General features: G+C 33.5%; 1 protein-coding gene across 4 annotated transcripts in view; it reads right to left on the bottom strand.

Annotated features, from left to right (window-relative positions):
* LOC106469193 (tricarboxylate transport protein, mitochondrial-like) overlaps nucleotides 1-24,986 on the bottom strand; it is a 52,666-nt gene extending 27,680 nt beyond the window's left edge. Inside the window, exons 1-3 of one of the 4 annotated variants that reach the window (XM_013929658.2) lie at nucleotides 24,614-24,986; nucleotides 23,911-24,048; nucleotides 11,591-11,798 (exon numbers count right to left, since the gene is read on the bottom strand). In XM_013929658.2, coding sequence (XP_013785112.1) covers nucleotides 11,591-11,798; nucleotides 23,911-24,034 — 332 coding nt within the window. In that variant the 5' untranslated portion in view covers nucleotides 24,035-24,048; nucleotides 24,614-24,986. The remainder of the gene's footprint in view (nucleotides 1-11,590; nucleotides 11,799-23,910; nucleotides 24,049-24,613) is intronic. The other 3 variants (XM_022397632.1, XM_013929660.2, XM_013929659.2) reach the window with 3 other exon arrangements.
* Nucleotides 24,987-25,836: the final 850 nt, after the last annotated feature.

Below are 25,836 nucleotides of genomic sequence, written 5' to 3' on the forward strand. Positions count from 1 at the left end.
GGGGGGGGAGTGAACAAGCAGAAGTACAAGTGGAAGTAGAATAGGGTCGAGCAGCCAAAGATGATAAAGAAAAGTGCAAACGTGCTGTATCAACACTGGCTTCTAAAGATCTTGGAATTCCAGCAAATAAATAAATTGGAAGAAAAGGCGCTTCCCGTACATCTCAAGGGGAAGAAGAAGGTAAGTGAATACCTTCCAAAAATGGATCACGACTCAACAAGTCCCAGCAAAAGTCCAACCACAACACCAAGGCAAGTCCTGAAGAGGACAAACGTGTCATAATAGTGATCAATTAATGGTGCAGTTCGTCCTCAAATTGTTGAGGTGATTGGTGATATGCTTCAGACAAAAGCTGAAGGGAAGAGAAGTATCTTAAAACAATAGTAAGAGTCAAATGAATCTGCAAAAATTGAGACCTGTTAAAAGAGATAACAGGCTCATACCAGGGGGGTATAGCAACACCCTCACATTATTGTGTTGCAAACCTCCCTGCATGCACAGTAATATCAGGAGAAGGAGGAAAAACTAAGTAATCCCCTTGAGAACGATCAGACAACAAAGCAGGGGTAGACTCAAAAGCAACTAGCTGCATCTCCAAACACATCTAACTAACTGCACAAAAAGGGGCAGAAGGTGGCTGATCAGATGAGTCCTCAGGAGAGAAAGCTCTATTGAAAGAAGAAGTAGGAAACAGGAAGTCTAAATTCTCTCCAGAATATCCCATTTCAAAATAAGAATACAAATCAGCACCTACCAAAGAAATACCGTCGGGCTGAATGAAGGACTCGATCTCACCCCGAATCACAGCTTCCACAGAGAGTGGCTTCCCCCGATTGCTGAGTATCACTAGATAACAAAGGGGGGAATAGACGAAGGTTGAGTAGTCTCCATGATTGAAACTGTTACACGGGAATTTATATCAAATTTCTTCTTTTTTTTCACATAATATATTTGTAGGAAAAAACAAATTCAATGAAATATATCTCTAGATAGCAAAACAAAGAATTCCTGAAAATGTAAATCACAAACGTTAGTCTGAATGCTCGCACTTTGTCGAGTGATTTTATTGTCTGCATACAGTGCTTATATACAGTACCTGCATACAGAGTGTGTGAGGGCCGGTGTAAAGTTTTGCAAATTAGATATTGCCGAGGGCAGTCGAATGGGGTATATAGAGACTGGAGCAAGCAAACACAATGTTAGATGGCAAAGATGAAGATCGAGAAATAGCTAATAGTGTCAGCGGAGGTATGTGTGTTTTGGAAATGGGTATTCATGCTATTCCATATAAAAATATACCAGTCAAGTTGTCAAAGGCAATGCTATAGCTTTGTTTAATTAAAAAGTTGAAGTTGGTGGTTGGAAACCATCATAACCATGCACTAAATGATTTATATAAAGCATGTAAGGAAGAGTGGTGTACTTTTGGGTACGACAACCATGGAGCCATTTGCAAAAGAAACTATGCTGCAAGGCTACTGTCAAGATGCAAATAAATATGGCATGACCAGATGTGGCAACATTACCTGTAATGGCATTATTGAGCACCAAAATAGTTTTAACATTCATAAACTCTGTACTACACTTGTGATGAATATTTTTGTTAAAAGCAGTGTTTTAATTTTTTTTTCATATAATTGGAACTCACAAAATTAACTATTTTTGTTAAAAGCTGTCTTTTAATATATTTTGTTCATATAATTGGAACTCACAAAATTAACTATTTTTGTTAAAAGCTGTCTTTTAATATATTTTGTTCATATAATTGGAACTGACAAAATTAACTATACGGGCATTTAGTAAGAACTGTAGTCTGTTTTCTTATTTGAAATTAATGATTGAAAAAAGTTAATTGATTTAAGCTATATTTATATGCAAAGATTTAAAATATTTCAATGAATATAAAATTGAGGACTATTACAATAATAATAAATACACACACACACATCCATTATACTAATACAAATGTATAGTCAGCTATCCAAAATTTTTTTTTTCGAAGTGCAAAGAAGTTATTTGTACAGTTGAAAACAAATCTAAACATTTACCTCAAATGTTGAAGGAAAATACCAAAAAGTTTGCAGATCTTTAATTACAAGCTGTTGTAAAAAAGTATGCAATGTTTTCCTAGTCGAAAAAGAAAATGTGCTCAACATTTCATTGACAATTTTGATGAAGAGGTTCCCACTCAAAGAATGTGTATGGATTTAGAAATAAAAAAATTAATAAGAAAATTACAAGAACAGATCAAGGTGTAAAAAACAAAAACAGGCTCTTGTCCATTACAAACCAAGCAGTAGTGTTAGAATCTAAAATAAAGAAATATGGGGAACTAAGTATTTCTTTGCAAAACAAAATTTTCAGAAAGTTTTCAGGTAAGCTGAATAGTATTAATTCGTAGTTCCAAAAACTTCACTGTTCCAAAGCAAGTACAATTTTGAAATAAATCTAGATTTAGTTTTTAAAATGTACTTTTCTTCATTAAAGATATTATTTATTAGTCCATGGAATCTTTGGTTGAGTTTACATGTTAGAGGAGTGTATAGCACTGGCCAAAGCATGGGTTCTCCTCTCTCCAATTATGGAGTCCTTTCACACAACATATGTCAGTACACATTCCCAGTAGCATGTCATCATCACTTATATTTAACCACAAACTATAGAGAGACAACTGGTCAGCAGTAACTAATACTACTTAATATATTTTTTTACACCAAGTTCTCAATATAAGTGAAAGAGGATTGTTTTGTTAATATGAAGATGTTGGGACCGAGAGCGTGAATAGTTGCTCAACACCATAGCACCATGGCAAACAATTACAAGTTCAGCCTAGTATCAACAACATTGTATGTAATTGCACAAAGTTAATTATTGTATTTTAAAAATAACTAGAAATTAATTAGAATATTTATAATAAATTATTAATAATAATAATTTAATACGAAATTGCACAATGAAAGTAATTTTATCTGCATAACCAACTTTAACATGCAAAGTATTCACATTGTTTATAAGGGTCAACAAGGTTACCAATATGAGAATTTAGACAAGCACAAAATATCTGGTAAAAAAAAACAAAAACACTAGATACAATAGAAATAAAATCTAGGACAACTTTTTGACACAATATTTTGGGCCTAAACCATTCTTCAGGTGATGTTTGTTAAAGTCATATATACCGAGTACATTCAAATATCACTAAAAGAAAAAGTAGCAATAGGAGAATGTGCGAAACATGGTTCAAAACGTGATGTAACAATAGTGGTGTATCAATTGTTGTAAAGAAATGACATAAGTGAAAGAGAAGCAGAATGAAAAGATCTAAAAAATATAAAGCTGATATATGAGGGGAAGTAGTGTGAAAAGTTGGAAAATGTTAAAAGTTATAAAAAAAAAAAGAACATTTCATGTTTAAACCAAATGGAGATATTATGCCTAAAATATGAATACAGCATTATTCTTTGCATTCACATAAGTAACAGTCTCTTGGTATAGATGCTAGAATAACAATACAAGATGTGTTTGTCATCTTGAAAGTGTCTTGAGATTGGCAAGTCAAGATTACAATTTAATATGTCTTCTGTGTTTGCAAAATCTGTCACAGATTTTATGACCAGTCTCACCAATGTACAGCATATTACAAAAGTCACAAACAATACAGTAAATAACAGATTCTGATAATCCAGTAAAAGTATTTCTAATGTAAAAACCATTTTGGGTAAATGTCACTGAAATTAAACTGTCGATGTGTTGACAAGTTACACAACATGGTCAGCCACAGGGGAAAGAACCAGGAGGAATGTCAGGATGAGTATAATTAGTAAAGTTAGCATGAACAAGGGTATCCTGAAGGCACTGATTGTGTCTAATATTTTAGCAATAATATCTCCATTTGGTTTAAACATGAAATGTTCTTTTTTTTTTATAACTTTTAACATTTTCCAACTTTTCACACTACTTCCCCTCATATATCAGCTTTATATTTTTTACATCTTTTCGTTCTTCTTCTCTTTCACTCATGTCATTTCATGTCAGTTTGAAGAATGTGAAGGTTGTTCCTGGGTATTTTTCCTAGAAAGTTTACATTTAATGACACCATTTATAAACAATTATGTGGTACTGCTATGGGAACCAGGATGGGACCTTCATATGCAATGTCAGCTATATGGTAAATCAGTTTTTTTTTCCCAGTTTCCAAAAGAAAATTCTCAATTTGTACACCAAGTTCATCAACATTTTTTGACATATTCATTGGTCACAAGATAAAACCTTAGATCCTTATTAATTCTCTTCCAGCCTTTTAACCCTTCATTAAACTTCAGCTGGCACATTTCTACTAGCCACCTGTCATTTCTTGACACAGAAATCATCACTGAAAATTACAAACTGGCTACTACCATTCATTATAAGAATACAGACTCTCATTTGTACTTATCTTTTGGTTCATCCCATCCCTTACCACTTTACATTCAACCCCTTTCAGTTTTTGCATTTATAGTGAGGATGATGATTTCATCTCAAACTCTAGAGAAATGATAGACTTATTTTCCTTTTCAAAGCTATTCTAAATGAACCTTACAAAAGGATTTCTTTAAAGCTAGTCATAAACCTCATAAGAATACTCTTGAGACATTGTCACAAAAGATGGAACATAATAAGTTTACTTTAACTATTCCTTATCACCCAAATGTGTCCCTTCAAATCACCAAAATTATCAGGGACAACTTTCACATTCTTGAAATTAATACTGACACTAAGGGTATTTACCCTGAACAACCTCTTATTGCTTTAAATCACAATCAATGCCTTCAGGATACCCTTGTTCATGTTAACCTGACTAACAGTACTTATCCAAACACTCCTCCTGGTTCTTTCCCCTACAACTGACCACAGAGTGCAACTTGCCAACACAATGACAATCAAATTTCAGTGACATTTCCCATAAATCATTTTTATGTTGGAAATACTTTTACCTGTTTATCAGAATCCATTCTATACTGCATTGTTTCTGACCTTTGTAACTTGCTATACATTGGTGAAACTGGTCACAAAATCAGTGACATATTTTGCAAACACAGACAACACATATTAAATCGTAATCTTGACTTACTGGTCTCAAGATGTATTTCAGATGACAAATACTCACATCTCAGACTCAATGTTCTAAGATCTATACCAACAGACTGTTATTTATGTGAACGCGAAGAATGACATCTTATTAATACTCTAGGTACAATTTCTCCACTTGGTTTAAATGAGAAATTTTCTTTTCTGTAACTTTACTTTTGAGATCTTCCAACTTTTCACACTACTTCCCCTCATATATCAGCTTTATATTTTTTAGATCTTTTCGTTCTGCTTCTCTTTCACTTACGACATTTCTTTACAACAATTGGTTCGCCAGTATTGTTACATCACACTTTGAACCATGTTGCACACCTTCTCCTATTGTTACCTTTTTGGTGATATTTGAATTTGTTCTGTATATACAACTTTAAAAAATGACTTCTGAAGAAGGGTTCAGGCCTTAAATGTTTAGTCAAATTAAAATTTTCCTAGATTCTATTGCCATCAAATCTAGTGTTTTTTTCTTTCTTAAACTTTGTCTTATATCATCTGTGTTGTTTATTATACTTTATTTTGTGTCTGTATACAAAACAGTAAAATAGTAATAATTAAATTGGTCAAAATTGATAGACATGTAGTACATTAAACCTTTTCTCAAATACTTGGTAATTTTGCTAAGCAGACCCAACCTCATCATATGTTCTTGGGTTAATGGACAAAAATATGATATCAAAGAGGGTACCCAACTGATACCTAGGTGAGAGTGGTCATAGAAGATTTTGTAGTTTATCCATTACTCACAATTAATATTACTGTTAATTATAATTATTATTGTAAAATGTTAGCAGTTCTTTTGGTAGAAGATATGCTAATGTAAATACTACGAAGGTGTGCAAGTTAAAAACATTACACAGTATGGTAATTACATTAACCTTCTCTCTACGGGCAGGTCAAAGTGCACATTACAACTTTTTAGAGTTACATTCAAAATGTAATTAAACTACTTTATTTTTGTGGTATACTAATAAACTATATTTACATACTGGTCTCCATACAGCTCTTATGACAAATGAGTACTGCATTTTTATGTCTGGTACTAAGGAACTATAATGCTTGACATATATTATTGGAGCAATAGAGAGTATTATGTGGATTAGGGTAGCATACATACAAACATAATCTTGATAAACACTTGCTACTCTGTATAATACACATTTACTTTCTCCACATAAACTGATCCATAAGTGGAGTGTGGTAACTAAAAGCTTATAGATGATATCATGTCTATCTTCTTGTGAAACATCTGGATGACATCTGACTGAGGATGACAGAAATTCGAAGACAGAAGTCTGGAAGGGAAAGATTGTCCTACAACTAGCTTTATATAAGTATAATGCTGTAAAAGGCAAATTATATTGATATTCATTCTGAAACACCTAATTTCAAATAATGGGTTGAAGGAAATACAAAAGAGTTCTTAGAATACTAGCAATGAATTAATGTTCCATCAATTTTTTCATATACCAGACTGGGCTACAAGCTTTTTTTTTTAATCATACAGTCTGCATTATCATTTACTTATTTCAAATCACTTGTAATGTACTAAATATGTAAATTTGCCGTTTGTTTATATATATTTATCCAATAAACTTATGGTATACTAAATGTATTCTAGACAGAATGAGAACCATGAAGGCAGTAAAAATACACAAATAGTAGTTTTAAAGTAAGTAATTTATAAAGTATATTTTATTTTTCAGACTTAATTCTATGCAGTACTATCAAAACTTTTTAAGATATGTACTCAGACGTCTTGAAAATTAGGCATTTTCATATTTGCTACTCAATATATATAATGTTCCTGTCACTTCTTGTACAATTGGAATTTTACATTTCTCAAATTCAATATGCTCCAGAATATTTTTTTTAACAATGTAGGTCATAACAAAAGCTGATTTATGTATAAAGAGCTTTTTGAAGATATAATTAAGCATAAATCTTGGTATTACATTATGAAGAAAATAACAAAAATCCATAAAATGATGAATTAGAAAGATATATTCTTCTAATGAAACAGAACAGGAAGACAGCCCAGATAGTGATTGATCAGTTTTACAATTCTTTAGTACAAGTATATTTGAATGATAATTACTTTTGTTTGCAAATCCACTGTATGCTTAAAATTCCTTAATTATTAATACTTAATTCAAACAATAAAAACATTTATTAGATGACAATATAAGAGGTAGTAGAAAACCCATCAATATTTGTTAATTATGTATATTAAAAGTATTATCAGAATATACTAAAAACCATAAATAATTACTTCGTCATATTATTTTGTACTGTACCCCATACTTTAATTTTTTTTTCATAACTGTTAATAGTCATGATTACCAGTTGTACAAATACTTAGTTGCAAAAAATTCAAACCTGAAATAGTGTTTTTTTTATTAATCTTTCAATTATGCACACACAAAAAATGGAAATTTTCTTTACCTTCTATTTTCACATTTCTAGTGAAATACTTGATTAACAAATTTACTAGTACTGGACAGATTTGTAAAACATATAGTAAAATAAAGTAATTCAATAAAACAGTTCTTCAGTTACTTCTTTTAAATGTTTGCCATTTTTAAAAGTACCATAAAAAAACAAAATCAATATATATCAGTCTTAGCACAGTTGAAAGTTAACATTTTCTTTACCTGAAAATGTATTTGAGATAAATATTCATCTCCATATACAGATAGCTATTTTCCTCTTAAAGTCAAACATGTCTGCCTGAAAGACTTGCTTGCCATCACCCTTGTGAAAACTCCCATCTAAATTTACATAAATTTGCACTACTACGAGATGATGTATCATGCAGCAAAATCCTCTACAAATAGGAGTGCGACATACCTCCTTGGTCAAATATTCCCTCTACATTAACCCATTAGAATCCTCATTCTTTGACAAGGCAATAAAGAAAGGTGCATTGGGAAGGGGAGGAGAGTATCTATCAAAAATACATTTTTAGGTAAGAAGAATGTTAACTTTGAAACAAATACCTCTGTACACAGTGAAGAAAGAGATGAGGTGTTGTAAGGTAGGTCAGCCAGGTGGGAAGTGTTGAAGGAAAGACCAACAGCAATCAATAAGTTCATCATTTCTATTGGTACACAGAAAAGGTGAAAGATCAACAGGAATAGGAGAGAAGGAAGGCTACACATTTAGAAAGTCTGGCTTGGCAGGTGATGGACTGGACAAATCCCACACGTGAAGATGAAGGGATGTCACTTTGTGATGGAATAATGATATGTGCGCGTGCGTGCGTGTGGTTGTACCAGAAAGGACAGAATGGTAGGAAATGGAAGGAGAAGCTTGGTTGAGAGATGTAGTTGTGAAAACCAAGGTTGAGCAGGTCAGTAAGAAGCCACCAATAGAGTCCCAAACCAGAGCAAGAACCTAAGGGAGATGGCAGAGAGGAAGATAAGCATAGAGAAAAAGATGAAACCAATCCTGACTGACAGCATAAAAAGCCAGAAATGAATGAAATGGAATAAGAAACCCCAGAGAAACCATAATCCCCCAAACAGATAGAACCTCCCACACAGAAGGAGAGGTACAGACATTGGTGTAAACAGAGAGGTAATCGTTGAGCATGGCTTAGATAGAAAAAAAAAAAGTTGAAAAAAATCCCTAGGAGAATGAGGTATTGGGTCAGGTAAGAAAGGATTTGAATATTTTGAAAAACCACCCTAATTGAGTGGCTCCATGAAGGAGGAGGAGAGTATGATCTGAGAATTCCTCTTGGGAGTGGGAAAGGAGAAACCAGTCATCCACCTAGTAGTTGAATTGTAGACCCAGACCATAGTGATAATGAGCGAAGGCCAATCACAGTATGATTGAATACATAAGGGGCTGACACTATTCCAAGTGGAAAGACATGGAACTGGCAAACACAGTCCCTATGGATGAATCTGAGGAAATGCAGTAAAGCCAGAGTTATCACAACATGGAGAAAGATGTCTGACACACCTACTTTGGCCATACATAGGCCAGGTTGGAAAGATCAGCGAAAAGAGAAATAATTATCTATCTGAAATTGAGGCTCAATAATTGGATGCCAATCCGCAGTCTTTGGAAGACAATGAAGAAGAGGTGACAGTAGTAAATTGGAAAGAAATCATGAACTTGTTTCTCGATCAGGTCCAAAACCACTCCTTTCAGATGTTGAAGGTAGGCTGGATCTGAAGGGTGGTAAAAGGCAATGGGTTGGGAGAGAACAGGAGGTGGAGAAGAGAAGAGAGAGACTGTGGATAAGGACTTGAATGACCCGTCTGCTGGCAGCAAAATGTGTCCATAGATTTGTAAGTTGTAACAAATGAGCTTCCACAGGTCCCAATCTAACCAAATGGTCACCAGTGGTAAGGTTAGCAGGTGAGACATTGAATGAAAGAAGGATAGGAGAAGATGGAAAGTCAGGATACTAGGACAGAACAGAAAGGAGGAGGGTGTTCATGCAAGGGACAGGTGTGGAAGAGTGAGATTAAGACAAACATAAAACTAAGGAGGAAAGGGAAGATTGATGGCAGGCGACTTCAACCTGTAATTTTAGAGAATCAGGAGCCTCACCAAAAACTTCTTGTCTGAAAAAGTGGGCAAACAAAGGAGGATGGTAAACAGACTTGCAAAAGAAAGGTATCCCTTGAAGCAATGAAAGAATCAAGTGAGAAGAGAAGTAGCAAAGGAAGTGGAATGGGCAATGGAAAAGAAGAGGAGCACTCTGATATCTTCAGAAAACTCATCAGGAGAAAAGTGAAGCGCTTATGCCATATAGTGAAAAGAGGTCTCTACAAAGGGTTGTAAGGAAAGCATGAAGTTGGGAAAATTGGGCACCAGACAGGGAGACAGCCAACAAAGAATCTACCTGCCCCCCAAAATTGGCAAAAAGATACTCCAAGTGTTGGGTGTAAAGGAAAAGGACAGTGACTATACACAAGGAGATAGGAATAAATCTGATGGGAGAGGGGGGATGAGACATGAGGTTATATGAATGAAGTTGACTGAAAAGATTTGGCATGAATGGAAATTTCATGGGAGGAGGAAAACAAAGAAATCAAGAGGAAAAGGGTTATGTAAGAGGACATAGGTTGAGGAATAGAATAAAAATTGTATATATATCTGGATAATTAGGTTCTGAAAACCCAAAGAAGGCTGGAGTTCTTATTCAGAAAGCAAATGTATGGTTGGGAGAGAAGTAGAGGGTTCTGGCAATATCATGGACACCACCACACACTGAACAATGGCTATCACGTCTTCCACAGATAAAGAATGTCCAGAATCATTGGCAATTTGATTAGTATGGGTGATATTTTCACCCTCATCAATTGAAGAAAAAGTCACAATGAACTGTGAATTCATAATGATTATGCTTAAACACAATCAAAGTAAGTTGAGAACAAAGTTCTTTGACAAGTCTCAACAAATACAAACGTGCCTCAACACGACCTTGCCAAAGAAAATAATGAGATTTTTTGCATGCAAGTGTAGAAGTAGGATTTGCCCAAAGAGGTGTATCACACTCCTAATGATGGAGGAACTTGTTGCACGATACATCATCATGTACTAGTACAAATTCATGTGAATTTAGGTGAGAGTTTTCACAAGCCTGATGCCATGCAAGTCTCTCAGATATGTGCAACTTCAAGTAAAATAGCTATCTGTGTATGGAAGCGAGTTGGTTTAAGAATAAGAAAAGATGTCCCAAGAAATCAAAATGCATAAACTAGAGCTGGGTCCACTAGTTACAAACTAGCACCAGCTGAGACAGGCTGGTCTACAAATTACAAACCAGCGCCAACTGTGAAAGGATAGTGTAAAAGCCACAAAACAGCTCCAGATGCAAAAGGCTGGTCCACCAGCTACAAACTACATCCAACTGAGATAGACAGAGTTCATCAGCATGTACCAGATTTGGCTGACCAGTTCTAACAAGCATGAACATGTATGAAAATAGAATTACTAATTGTATACCAGCTAAAACTAGTTTTAGTTATTTTAGGTATTGGAGTATGACAATAAAGAAAATGCCAATGTCAATAAAATACACCTGAGGTTCTATTTTTACTTATTATCATTGCAAGCACAGATGCTTGTAGGGGTCAGGCACCTCATATGCTTTCAACTTGCACTGAAGTGTGTTCTCACATCATGGAATATTAAGCCTTGATGAAGCATGCTATATATGTATATGAACATTTTTTGAAGTGGGAGAAGAATTACATATCTTATATAGTACAGCAGATATTCATCAACAACTTGTATGATCGTTAAATATATTTACAGAGCACCCACATGTTCTGAAACATGCATACCAATGAAATACATCTATGATTCATAAGAGTTATAGTTTTAACCATTCTTTTCAACTGAATACATACAATGAAATTTCAGTCGAGTTCTGTTACAATGAATGTGCTTTTCAAGTACATACAATACACGTTAACTGATTTAATATTTTGCTTAGAAATCTCACCTAACAGCAGATTTAGGTACAGAACCATAGATGAGAACACTAAGACCTCGGTAGAGTCCTAAGATGCCATGGTACTTAACAGTTTTGCGAATTACATCCAATATACCTGTGTAACGAGGTTTAGCTGACTTCTCATCAAGCTGAAGCTGTGTTTTTACATATTCAGTTGGAAAAGTGATACAAATTTCTATGCCTCCAGTAATTCCACCTACAGATAAAAATCAAATTTCATCTTTGTTAAAAATAATTAATTATAAACAAAAACAAATACTACAAAATTACTTTGTAAACAAACCTAAGATTTAAAAATATATCATCATTCAACATCAAAAATATAAATCCAAAAACTACAATCAAATGAAAATTTTAAGCCTTTTCTCACAGATAAATACATATCAATTGTAACATTGATACCACAGCTTAATAAATAATTTAATTTCATCAAAATTATTTTAGCCTTCAAATTATATACAATAAAGTAAGGCATATTATAAATCAAATAAGACAACTAAAATAATTGAGACATTATTAACAACTAAACTTGGGTTTACAGAGATATGGTGAATGCTGGTAAAATGGGAGATCCAAAGATTTATAAATTACATCAAAATATATTCATTATAAGGTCTTTTCTGAGCATTAACAAGGGTTTTCTTAATCTCTCCCACCAGCAAGGTCAATCATTTTGAAAGATTTACATTTATTATTTACAATAACCTTACCATTCAATTTGTCAACTTATGAATGGGCTTTTGATTATAATGCAAAATTATAAAAGGAATACATTATAATCATTTTCAATTAGTTTGGCTACGCAGTAGTTAATAAACCATGCTTTTCTATATTATTGTAATATTATAGCACTTATTCTGAACTTATTCTTTGTTCTGTATATGTGCAGGATTCATGTAATACGCAGTTGAGAAAGCCATTAAGTTGATTTTGTTCTAACTGTCTTTGTTATTCTTGAGTATATAATATCTACTCTGGTTGGGGTGGATGTTACTGTATTACTGAACTATACATAAGGTCATCAACAGCAGTATCCTTCAGTGGTCATTCAGGCAATATTTAGATGCTATGGCCACACTTATGCTGTAATGAGAATGCCAATCACATGGGTAGCAACAGTCACTGTGGGTAAATGCAAACTAAAAAATGCTAGATGAGCTCTTGTGCAACATTTACCAAATCATCATCACTCTAAAAGCAAGTCTTCTTATTACATGTACATTGTGCAGTAGCTTCTTCTCTAAAAGGCTTTTATGACATGTCAAATAAGGAAGTAATCCCCAGAATTTTAAGAAAACCTCCAGTCAAAGGAAGGAAACTAATTTTCCCAGAATTTTTTTTTCTAAATAAAACATCATCAAGCAAAATGAGACTGATACTATTAACAGAACAAATAATATTCTATATAAATATGTATCACCACTGGCAACATGATGCTTACAGAAAATATGCAAAACCATCTTTTATCAATTCAAACACACTTCACAAAAACTGCTCATCTTGTTCATACTGTAACTCTTACATGCATTAAGTTAATATCTGACACAGATTTATCTTTCTTCCCTCTTATTTTCATAATCCTAACTTAACCAATACTCAGTAATGCCAATGGCATCTAAAAGAAGTCATAATCTACAGTGTTATGTCACCAATGTTGTCAAATGGAAGGCAACAAAGTTCTTACACCTTTATGCAAAGACTATGTTGTATTTCAACCCTAGGTAAATAAGAGATTCTAGAAGGGAAAGAACAGGCTATCATCAGGCAAGGGCTTAGTCAAATCCAAATCAATAACCGAGAGCCATTTAATATTGTTAACAAAACAAATTAGTGCAAATGCAGCTTTGGATCTGTAATTTTTACTAATGTTACATTCATTACTTCTTTCTATTGTCAACAAGCATTAGATGTGCACGTACAGGTCAGCTAAAACTTGTATGTGCATTTTAAAAACCCCTGCAAAGCTTCCACATTTTGTTGCCATCCAAGTTTGCAGTCATGAAACTTTCAAATGGGACTTTGTATTTAGTATCTACACAATCTACTCCAACCTGAGAAAGCTAAAAGAATGTTGATATTATGCAAGTTAGATTTTTAAAGAAAATTAGAATATTCTCAACTGCCTAAGAATTCAGCTCCTTTGCTATGGCAACCCTAAATATGTTCAGGTGCAAAAGATTAATATGAAAGGTCACAAAATTAATGTAATGGTCTCTGTCTGCATGTAATCAAAGTGATTTAACTTGACTTCAGAGTAAATGATATGACAAACCAACCATGAAGACCAAAGAGCTTTCCAAACAAGTCAGGGATAAAGTGGTAGAGAAGCACAGATCAGGAGAAGGTTAAAAGAAGATTTCAAAGTTGCTGATTATCTCCGAGTATGGTGAAGTACACCATTAAGAAGCGGAATTTGCTTCATAACATCTAGTCACCCAGATCAGGCTGCCCTTCCAAACTAAGCAGCAGGGTAAACAGAAAAATGGTTATGGATGCCAGTGAAGACAACAGTGACTTTGAAAGATTTGCAAAGTTCCATGTCTGAGATGGGAGTCAGTGTTCATATATTGACAATATCCCGGTCCCTACACAAAGCTGGCCTGAGTGGCAAGAAAGAAGCCATTACTGAAACAGAACCATCTAAAATCTCACATGGAGTCTGCGACAAAGCATGTAAATGATACTGCAGACATGTGGCAGAAGGTTTTATGGTCAGCCAAGACAAAAATTGAGCTTTCTGATCTAAATTCCAAACGTTAAGTCTGGCACAAGCCCAACACATCACCATCCCAATGTCAAGCATGGTGGTAGCAGCACCATGATATGGGGATGTTTCTCATCAGCTGGGACTGGGAAGCTTGTCAGGATTGAGGGGAAGATGGATGGTGCAAAGTACAGGCAAATCCTAGAGGAAAACCTGCTCGATCAGACAAGAATCTAAAATGGGGTCGAAAAGTTACATTTAAGAAGGACCCAAGCACAAGGCCAAAGTCACACTGGAGTGGTTTCAAAAGAAGAAAGTGAATGTCCTGGAGTGGCCCAGTCAATGTCCTGACTTGAATCCAATAGAAAATTTATGGTGAGACTTGAAGATTGTAGTCCATCAACAATCTGCAATGAACCTCTCAGAATCAGAGCAATTTTGCCAGGAAGAATGAGCAAAAATTACACCAACCCACTGTACAAAGCTGGTAGAGACCTATCCAAAAAGATTGACAACAGTATTTGCTGCCAAAGATGCTTCCACCAAGTATTGACTTAGGGGACTGAATACTTTTGTAAATCAGAAAATTTCAATTTATATATTTTCTTTGGAGGTTTTTCTGACATTCAACCTCCTTCACACATAACAGTGTTACATTTGATCATTAGAGTTTTGAATAAAAACAAGTGCATTAAGAAAAATTGTTTACATTATTTGTATTTCATCAAAATGTGAAATTACTGGTATGGGGTGAATACTTTTGCAAGGCACTGTACATGTATACTTTGGCAACATGCATTTAGTTATAATTGCAAGCAATCAAATAATACATGTATATGATGGTCAACATAAAACATGAAAAAAAACTACTTTATTCTTTGTTATAGATACAATTTTGTTTTGAACCTATGAACTTTTATACATCAAATTAATACACACACACACACAAATTTCATGATTTTCACATTTACAGACCAACTGGTTTATTCTCATGCTTTCTGACTTTAAGACAAATTTCCCTTGCCCACTGAAGAAATTTGTCCTTTCTAGTTACCAGTGCCTCTATTATTAAGAATTTAATACATAGAAGTAGAAATAACATACTGTATTATCTCAAGTATGAGACTTAAATACAAGCAAAATGAATTTTTACAAAATAGTAATGTTGATAAAATAAGTACAAATTTCTTGAATTTCTTCATATACCAAATGATAAAAAATAAGCTTTCATTTTATCAATACAAATATAATTCACAAGTGGAGAAAAAAAAATCAGACAAAACTTAGGAACAAGCATTTACTGTGACCAAAATATTAACCCTACATAAAACTAAAGTAAGTCTAGAGTAGAGTTAAGCAGTTAGTGGAATTTGTTGAACATTAATCTGTTATTCTCACATCAAACTATTCTTCTTATTTTAAGCATTTTGTTTGGTTATTTTATTTTTCAAAGATAGTCTCAACTACCCTTCATTTAATATGATAGATATATTCAGTTACAACAATTTAAGATTTTGTTAATTTTTAATTCAAAATTGTTGTAAATAAAAATGTATCATATACACAAGTAGTACAACACCTCTGACAAGCCATTCCATGGGTTTCTACATACAACATTTCACAAGACCATTCTACTGAAACTAACTAAATTAATTTTTGGTTAATTTTAACTGTCCTTAGGTTTTGTGTGATAAAATTAATAAAGATTCATGTCACAGTGTGTGATAGGTAACTTATAATTTAGTGAAAAAAAATTAACTATGATCCCAGAAAAACAAAGACAGTAGAATGCTTGCAATTTGAGAACAAAACATGTGATGACACTATACGAGTTCTTTGCAGATTAAAATGATGTATTAAGAGGAAATAAATGTTTTATAGGAAACAGTAAAAACTTGGTAATACCGAAAAATCATTTATTACCACTGATTATAAATTTATTCGAATTCCATCTTCAGCATGAGAAAATTAACACGCCTAGAGCTTCGGTAACTATACTGTTCATGCCTTGAAATGAACCTTCCACACAACACGGGTAAAATAAAAAGATTTTCAAATGAATCAGATAATGTGTCGGATCATTCAACCCAAACAAGATGCCTCCTAATGGAGAAGGAAATTTGCAGCTGTAGATGCTTCTTTGGATGGAGCAAGGAGTCAGTCATCCACCTAGTAGTGGAAATAGACAAATAAGGAAGGTATCCTCTGTACAAATCCTCTCATAACCCAATTGAAAACATATGGGGCTACTGCAATCTTAAAGGAATAGACCTGGAAATGAAAAAAACTCTGATCATTGTTCAAGAACCAGAGAAACAACTGGAATATAAAACCAAAATAAGGAGAAAATCATACAAAACATTAACCATTATCTACAGCCCAGGAAAGAACACCCACATCAGCCTGAAAAATCATCCATATTTAAATCAAAGGTTGACAAGAAATTGGTTCAAGGGTGAAAGATCTATGACAGGTCCCCAATCTCCTCTCTTCTTGAGAATGGCAAAAAAGACAAAAGTAAAACCTCAGTAGTGGGAGAGAAAAGACACAGCCTCCTCTAGGTAACAAAGGCACACAGGATCTGAAAAGTTGAAAAGATAACCAGAGGAGAAAGAGGTTTAGTGCAAAGAGAAAGGTCATCTGTGAAAGAAATCTTCAGTTGCACAAAGAAGGAGAGCTGAGCTCCCACTGGGCCAATGCCGAGGAACAGATTCTAAAGCCATGATTGTCAGCCCTCTTAAAGGGGAGGCAAAGAAAAGAAGCAAGAGCATGAGAAATAGGAGAGAGGAACTCAAAAAGAATTCCAAGGACATAAAACCCTGTTGGCTGTAGAACCCCTGAATAGAGAAAATTAGGAAACAAAAGTAATCTGAGAATACTTCTGAAGAGCAGCATCTATTTGAGTTTCCAAAGTGAAAGGAACACCTCCAAGTAACTTTAAAGAAAAGTATCAAACCAAGGTCCCTGAGATAAGACTGAGGGAGGCAAACACTCAAAAATAAAGCATCCCACCCAAGCAAACCCCAGAAACAAAGAAACTAAGGTAAATGGGACACTTTAGAAGACATTATCGAGGTCAAAGTGGTGCGTGGGTAGGAACATATGTCGCCAGCAAAACTGTTGTAGTCACAATGTACAAACTCTGACAAAAAGCTGAAGCGTGAAAAAATAATGAGGGAGCCGAGCAAGAGCAAGATGAAAACAAGCAATCTGAGGACAAGTTAGAGATAAAGTAAGAGAAAGGGGAAATATCCCCATGCTGGAAGAAGAGACTCAAGGATCTGAAGCTCAAGGAAAGTAGATCATATACCATAGTAAAAGTTTCAAGAAGTTGAAGAGGACGAGGCTACTAAGGGTCAGTGCAAACATATAAGCACGAACAAGAATCACAAGAGAGGAAGGAAAGAGAAGATAGTCAGAAGGAGGAAACTTATGTAGTATAGTAGCTCAAAACTCGCTAAAAACAAATAGAAAAAGAGAAAGAATGTCATATACCTGAGTAAACAAAGGACAAAGGTGAGATCACCTGTTCCTCATCAGGAAGAGAAGAAACAGAAGCTAGGGCAGGAAGTTATAAAAGTTGGTCCCAATCAGCAAAATATGCAGCAGGCTCAGCTGAAACAACAGAAAAATGAGTTTCAGAAACTTGGATTCAAGATAAAGGGAGAACAGAACCAAATGAGTGGTGCATAATACAATTAACATCACTGACCCCTCAGAGTGCCTTCAGTCACCACTGGAACAGCAGGATTGGGCTCTTTATTTTGACATTGGGAAGTAATAGAAATGAAGATCTGAAAATTCATTGTCAAAACCATTCTTGAAATTTTTTATTTTATTTTACAGTAAAAGTACTTGAGTACAGACAAGAAGAGTTAGACAATAAGGTTTAAGTGAAAGTTAAAGAACAAAAGCAATGAAAAAAAATCCAGTAATTCTAAAGATAAATTGACAATTTTGAACACATCTGAAGGCAAGCAGTGCTGAGGAAAGAATGAGCCTTTGTTCAAATACTAATGCTCACTGAACTTGGAGGATGTGTCATCCTCCTATTGGTGGAGAGCTATAGTCTAATAATCATTACCTCATAGGCTGGTGCAGTGCAAATTAACACTTGTAGGGGTTGGACCTTCGTTGAAAGCTTGTGGTGTGCACAAAAATCTTCACAGCAACATTAAACTTATATTTTACTTTATTTTCAGTTTTATCCAAAACTGCAAACTGATTTTCAGTCGGGTGAAAATAGTGAACAGTTTCTATTGTATTTACCAGACCTCCATCAAATCTTTGTCTTGACAAACATGAGCATTTTGGTAGCTATTCTGAGTGCAGACATTACTTGTGTATCTCCATAACTGCAAGGAAAACTCTTCTATTCTCAGAAAAATTACTGTTAAATCGTAGCAAAAGCCATTTTTAGAATTATAGTTGACATGTGATGACTGCAAAGCTAGAGAAAGCATTTTGCACTAGGTTACACCACACAACATTAGAGGGCACAATAAAATTTAATAAACAGTGTCTTTGTTTGATTGCCCAGTTAAGAATAATTCACAAAAATGTCAACTAAAGCAACAATAACTTCTTAATTATTAGGAAGGTTTTTTATCACTTCAAAACATCAACTCCATCTAGTGTCATTGAGTGATTTTAAGATCTAGCTTTTCAATAAAAATCAACCTTCAGTAAAGCTTCAAAAAAAATGTAAAGTGTTTAGCTGATTTTTCTATAAAGGTGTGTGACAAAGAAATACTGCCCACCTTATTTTAATTGCTAGGACATAAACCCACAATATACAGATTCAGGACATACATATTACAGTATATATATATGGCCAAATAATTTTCTTTTAAAACATGAATGACACCTCCACTGTAAGCCCTTTCATATTTGAGGCACTATCATTAACACCGAGCTCTTAGTTTCCAAATATCAAGATCCAAAGATGATACTTTTTTGGAAGCAAAATTTATTATTAATTATGTGCTTTTGTTGTAGAAACCTAAAAATAATTCCCAAATTGCAGAAATCACTATCCTCATATCTGAATACAATTGCATGTTGCTTTACATGCTGTTTCAGCAGCAGTTATAAGAACAAACCTACATTTTATGGTATTTCATTATTGATATCAGCTAATTTTGATACTTACCTTGAACATTCCCAAATGATTTTTCAAACTTTTCCAAAAAATGTTTGATTAAGAGGTTATCATTTGTTCTCAGTTTCATAAACTCTTAAAAGTTACCCCAATTAGTAGAATCTGCAGTTTCATCATGGTCACACAGCCTTCAAGAGTTGCTTGTTTTCTTCCACTTATTGGCATGTTTTGTACTTATTTTAGAAGTAATGCTACATGTCTTTTGTGAACTTTGCAAATAGAAAGCTTCACAACTGTGGAATGTTTGGTAATGGTATGAATGGAAGCAAAGATGAGCTAAGGCTAATTATTTATTCTCTTCTCCCACTTGGATGTTCAGTGTCAATGTTCTTTCCGCAGCACAAATTGTTTTTTGGAGGAAGGACCATTCCAAATTCCTAGATATTGTCCTGATTTAAAATGTTTCACTAAACAACTTTAGCTTGCAGTTAGAATAATGAATACTGCCAAAATATACATATGAATTAAGTCATGAAAATATTAGTATTGAAAAATGAAGTTGTACATAAAATTCTTACCTCTCAGAGGGAAGAAATCCCATGTTATTCAACTTTTTAAAAAAAAATGTTAGCATGTGATAAAAAGTGACAAAAATAAAGACTTCTCTCTCTCTCTCTCACCTCATATTTCTATAAAATACATGCAAGATATGACCAACAGTAAACTTTCAAAACCACTGCCTGGTTTGTTCCAATAGTTACTCTCTCTCAAGGGCTACTTACTTTTTAGTTTGTATATTAAAGTAAGTATGTGTGTGCATTGTTGGGCTTATGATTCTTCTACAGTAGGTGTCTGTAACTTGTTGGCAATATAAACACTATATAGTTCTCTTCTTTTCAAAAAGTCCACTTAGGCCTATTCAACTGCTTTAGAATTTCAGTTGACAACCCAAACTATTTTTCTCTATTACTATTGCCAAACTATCCGAGCATAGTTCACTTACACTTTGTTGAGTTACCACGGTTGTATCCTATACTTCTACAATCAACTGCTCCATTTTCTCTCTTTGTATTTCCGAGAATCGTCTGCCTATTTGTCAAAGTCTACTGAGGCTAGTTCAATTACTTTAGAACTCTCTTTGACAAAATAAACTATTCTTCTTATCTCTTTCAACACCATTAGTCTCACACTATTACGTATCAACTGTTAGGCCTATGTTAATCGTTAGACCTTCAACTCTCCACGATGATTAACTTTTTATTGGCCAAACTCCTTCTTGTCACTTTGCTCTGCCTATCTGCTGTTTTCTGCTCATCTCATGCTATCTATATGTTTATTACTTAATCGTCTGCTCACTATATCCTCAACATCAATAAATTTCATGCAACATTCTATAACCTCGACATCAATGAGTTATAAGCACAACGTACTACTCTTACTAAATTATATAACTAAACTTGTTATAACATCTACTTTAAAATAATTGCTTCTAACTCTCTTGTTATGAACAAAACTAAACAATCACAAAATATTCACTCACAAAATAAGTTAGTCAATAATATCTACACTAAACAGTCTTTTATATCTTGACACTATCTCATTTTAAAATGTTCAATTTTCCAACAGAAAGCTTGCTTCTACAACTGGATGATTCCCTCAATCGATTGACATAATTGATTACATCAAACAGTGTAACATAAAATAATTGATCAAGAGAAATCAAGATTAAATCATTTTATGCCATAAAAGCAATCAGGTAATTGAAATTAGTATTTCCAATTATACTAACAACCAAAGTAATTGAAATATTGCCATTAAGATTTCTCATTTTTTATTAATTTAAGGTTGTTTAACTTAATTGATTTCTGTCACAACCCATGAAAATAATCAATTAATCAAAATTATTTTTCACAATTATCATTATTTTTTTTTAATTATTCCAACTATCCAAGTCTCATGTGAGAACAACTTATTAAGGAGCCCAACAATTAACTGATTATCAAATTCAACTAACTGTCCACCTTTACATATTTCCACATATTAATAACACTAAAGTATTTAACTTACTATCTATTGGTTAAAATAATATCTCTGGTAGGCACAGTGAAAAAAAAAGTTTGAAGATCATCATGATGTTTTTCAGCCGTGAGCTACTTTTCGAATGATATAACAGGCTCATTAACAACTAAAGTCATGTTATCTTTTAAATTATGAAATTTACTGATGTTGTCCCACTATAATTAAAGGAGATTTAAAGTTATTTAAATAACAATTAGATGCTTAGAGATATCAACCTTTTTGGAGAATAGAACAATGGAGGATTGAATTTTCATTGTTAATGTTTGAACTTGTTAGAAGTTTGAAGGCTTTCTATAAAAGGTTTCTTTGGTAAATAAAATATGGAAATGTTATCTTGATAATAGACATTAAGACTTTAAAGTCAAGATACTTGTTTTTTTGTTTTATTTGGGAAAGTTTTATTTTATATCCAAGGGACATGATAACGCCACTTAGCCCATCTAGGCTATCCTATTTTCTACTACCACCCTACTCTAAGCTATATAAAGTTTTTCTTGTATACAATCTTCATCTCAAAAACACTCGTCCAGTCTCTGCTTGAACTCGATTTCTACCACACCTGAAAGCAAACTACTCTATATGCCTACTGCTTGAAAAGTAGCACTGCCTTAACTAAAGCCATGCCCAAGTTTTCCCATATTAATGTCACAAGTGGAGTGCCTCAGGAATCATTGTTACAACTTTTGCTTTCTTTGATTCACATCAATGACATTGATGAAGAAATGGCCAATAAATTACTTAAATGTCCTAATGATATTGAGGTCTTTGGTGTTGCTAGTTGTAAGGACGATGCCACTACTTTATAAAAAGACTTAACTTATATGGTAAGTTGGCAAAATAAATGGCACATGGCTTTTAATTATCATAAATGCAAAGTAATGCATGAGGGTAATCATAGTTTGAATTACATGTAAAATTTTGATGGGAATAACCTTAACACTAACATAACAGTGTTATGGTAGATAAGGATCTTGGTGTTCTGACTGACCAATCACTTAAGCCATCTAAATAGTATGCCGTTGCTAGTGGTAGGGCACACGAGTTTTGATCGTATCTACATAAATATTAAATACATGTCTAGCCAAGTTCTAATTTCATCATATAGATCAATTATTTGGAGTGTTGTGTTTAGTCTTGGGTTAATTACAATAAGAAGGACAATGAATTGTTGGAAAGTGTTCAGAGGAGGGCTACTATGATGATACATGATATGGAAAGGTTGCCATTCGAGTGAAGACATTTAAGATCTCTGAAATCATTTTCTCTTGAAAAAAGAAGAGTTTGAAGGAATCTCATTGAGGTACTTAAGATTGTTAAACAAACTGATAGTGTCAGTGCATCATCTTTTTGTACTTAATGGTGTGAATGACAGGTCTATGGGACACAAAAATTTCATCAGTCATCTTCAGCTAAGACAGTTATTTTTTCCAAGAAGGTAATAAGCCTTTGAAATGGCTTGCCTTCAGATATGGTGGATGCATAAATTTAAGGAAGGCTTGATAAATATATGAATGATAAGAGCCAGTTCTGAGTTTATTTATATTTCTTGTATGTGAATAGGTCAGCCTAGATATATCAGTAAGCTCCTTGTTGTCCTTAAATATTATGTATTAGCTTTCCTACTACTAGTGACAAAGCACTGCCTCAGTGGTTTTAACAACTTCTTCACAATACCCAGATCCTTCAAAACCCTGTTGAGTAGGTTCCTATCTATATTAAACAAGTGATTCAAATAATAATCAGAAAGATCTTACACTTACTATAATTAAAAGTAATTTCCAAATATTTGTCAAATAACCAACTGATCCAAGTAATTCTGTAGTACTCCAACATCCTCAATACAGCTAAAATTAGAAGTTTCAAAGTGTTTAATATCATCTGCAAACTTTATTGAATATAATAAAGAATAAGATGCAGAGGCACCCGAAACAATCCATTAGTAGTAGTAACAATAGTGTATGTGTTTTGTTTTTTTATAGCAAAGCCATATCTGACTATCTGCTTTGTCCACCAAGGGGAATCAAACCCCTGATTTTAGCATTGTAAATCTGTAGACTTACCATTGTCCCACCAGGGGACAATAAAGGTGTAAAGCAATGATTAAGATTCTGATAGAAAACACTATATAAATTTTTCTTAGAATAAGTAAGATATAGTATCACTAAATAGAAGTAATACCTTTTGAAGAACATTTGAGTTGAAATAATATATCCCTTGCACATTTTGGGGACACTTCAATAATATAATAATGTTTAAAAATTTATGTATTATTTAAACACAGCCAATTTTTGAATGTTTTATTTTCCTAAATCTATGATAATGGACCAAAACCATTACAAATTAATCATTTATTCTGGATACAAGAAAGAAAACAAAAAAGTCAAATTCAATGAATGTTTAATTTTAAGATAACTGATCACTAACCTGCAAAGATTCCTTTCAGAGTTTTTTGAGAAGGAAGAATAGAGGTTGCTGAAAGTGCAGCACCTGATGACACCATGGTTGGTCGCTCAAATGGATTCCTAAAATGACTTTTATTACGATCCATGACTCCTTTGCTGCCTGCCATTAAATAATAATCTTGTGAATTATAGTTCTCAAGGATAAGTTTTAACAGTTTCAGTGTGTGTGCTAATTTAACAATAATAAAATATATTTTCTAGCTTTACTCCCAAACTTGCACATTTACAATTACATAACTGATGTTAGCTTGGCATACCTCAATAATTAGGCCTATAATAATACTAATAATATTTATATTCCCAAAATTCTAAGTAATAAATAATTCCATTAACAAGATTATTCGGTAAAAAGAATTTTTTTAAAAGCACAGCTTTGATGACAAGTATTCATAACACAAAAAAATTTGTTTCATTCAGGATGACTTACCATTTTCACTTTTTTTAAGTATATGGGCCTAAGAATTTAACTTAAAAGTGAAAATGATACATACTGAATTTCATTCAGTCAAACTCTGAAGTTTGGCAAATGCTTGGGTAATGACATTATCAATATCATAATTATGATCTAATCTGTCTACACTATAACTATAACTTATAAAAATAAGTATAATTTATAGTATAAGTATGATTAAAAATATGGTGGCGTTTTTAAAAAGAATCCATACCTACAGTAAACACAAAATCTTGAAAGTCTCAAAAATCTCAGTCCTACGTTTCTTGTTCTATTCCGAATGAGTATTCGATAAACAAGTTGTAACGTACTGAAATTTGATAATGTTAGAAATAGAAGTGAAACAGCCTAACACACATTAACCAGCTAATGATAAATTCTCACAAAAGTAACTAGTATTTTGACCTACTTAATTTTCTAAACAAAAATGTATCAGTGTCCTCAAACCTAGTAGTATCACAAGTTTTCCTTTTAATCCATGATTGGTCTATAAAACTACACCTCCATCCTATCAAACTCTCAGATTTTTATCAGCTGAACCTCTAATGTCTGCTTCTTTTAAAAAGGTCAAGACAGCAAATGACTAGTTTACGATTAATTAACAGCGCCACAGCGCGAACAGTTTCTCAATCAACTAATGGGAACAAGACACAGGCTACTTTAACATTTATAGGTCACGTTTTTATGGCCTCCACCAAGCCTTTCCACAATAATAATATTACTGTCGACATAGAGAATTTTCTACTTCTTGGATTAGAGTGTCTTCATTTTAAATTACCTCTGGTTTAGGCTTGAAAAAAAGAAGAGTTAGATAGAATCTGATTGATGTGTTTAAGATTCTTAATGCATCACCATCATATTTTTCTATACTTAATTATGGGAATAAAACGATAAAAACCCTATAACCTGAGTGCTTTCGAAAGGTGTTCCCTAAAGAACCCCTGAAGAAGAAAGGTCCACATTTAGAAAGTGTTTGGGCTATAGGGTTTTATAGTTTTAAATTAAGACTTCTTGAACCTACATGTTTTTCTGACATCATGTAATTATGAGAATGGTAGGTCTAGAGGTCAAAGTATCAATTTTAGCAAAGTAAGAGTCATCTTCAGTCAGCTTTATTTTACTAACAGGGTGGTTGGCCTTTAGAATGAGTTGCCTTCAGATGTTGTGGATGCAGTAATTTAATTTTAAGAATGGCGTGATAAATGTTTCAATGATAAGAGTTACCTTTGACCTTTTTTTCATGGTCTAACAACTCATTGGTATCCTTAACTTTTATATTTGTTAAAATAGCTGCTAGTATAGCAATTTCATTCGTCAAGAAAATGAGAATCATAAAAATAAACGTATTGTAGCTTTGAGTGGATTATCTATTTCTTCATAGGTGATAAATGTTGCACATTCTACTACATCATTGTAAAAATATTGTTGCGTCAACGA

Source organism: Limulus polyphemus, unplaced genomic scaffold, assembly GCF_000517525.1.
Source record: "Limulus polyphemus unplaced genomic scaffold, Limulus_polyphemus-2.1.2 Scaffold3349, whole genome shotgun sequence".
Taxonomy (NCBI): Eukaryota; Metazoa; Arthropoda; class Merostomata; order Xiphosura; family Limulidae; genus Limulus; species Limulus polyphemus.